The 342-nt window shown below is 70.2% G+C and overlaps 1 protein-coding gene across 1 annotated transcript in view; it reads left to right on the forward strand.

Moving 5' to 3' along the window:
• LOC104386068 (collagen alpha-1(XVIII) chain-like) overlaps positions 1-342 on the forward strand; it is a gene marked incomplete at its 3' end in the record, with an annotated part of 15,167 nt that overhangs the window by 9,383 nt on the left and 5,442 nt on the right. The window contains exons 8-9 of the mRNA XM_009994600.1: positions 8-178; positions 280-310. Of these exons, the coding sequence (XP_009992902.1) occupies positions 8-178; positions 280-310 (202 nt within the window). The remainder of the gene's footprint in view (positions 1-7; positions 179-279; positions 311-342) is intronic.

The following is a 342-nucleotide window of genomic DNA, read 5'->3' on the forward strand; positions in this document are numbered from 1 at the left end:
TCCCCAGGGCAGTGCTGGCTTTGGCTATCCCGGCTCCAAGGGCCAAAAAGGAGAGCCAGGAGAGCCCGGCCCCCCCGGGACCCTCTTGCAGCACACGGATGGCTCGCTGGTGGAGCAGGTCACTGGTCCCCCAGGGCCACCGGGGAAGGATGGAGCCCCTGGCAGGGATGGAGAGCCCGTGAGTCGAGCCCCCCAAGCCCTGGGGACCCCTTCTCCCTCACCCCCTGCCCGGCTCCCTGCCCTCAGGCTGACACTGTCCCCCTTCTCTGCCACCCCCAGGGCGATCCCGGCGAGGACGGCAAACCCGTAAGTGGGGTGGGGAGGGGGTGTCGGGGTGATGGG

The sequence above is a fragment of the Chaetura pelagica genome, unplaced genomic scaffold, assembly GCF_000747805.2.
Source record: "Chaetura pelagica isolate M959 unplaced genomic scaffold, ChaPel_1.0 scaffold203, whole genome shotgun sequence".
Lineage (NCBI taxonomy): Eukaryota > Metazoa > Chordata > Aves > Apodiformes > Apodidae > Chaetura > Chaetura pelagica.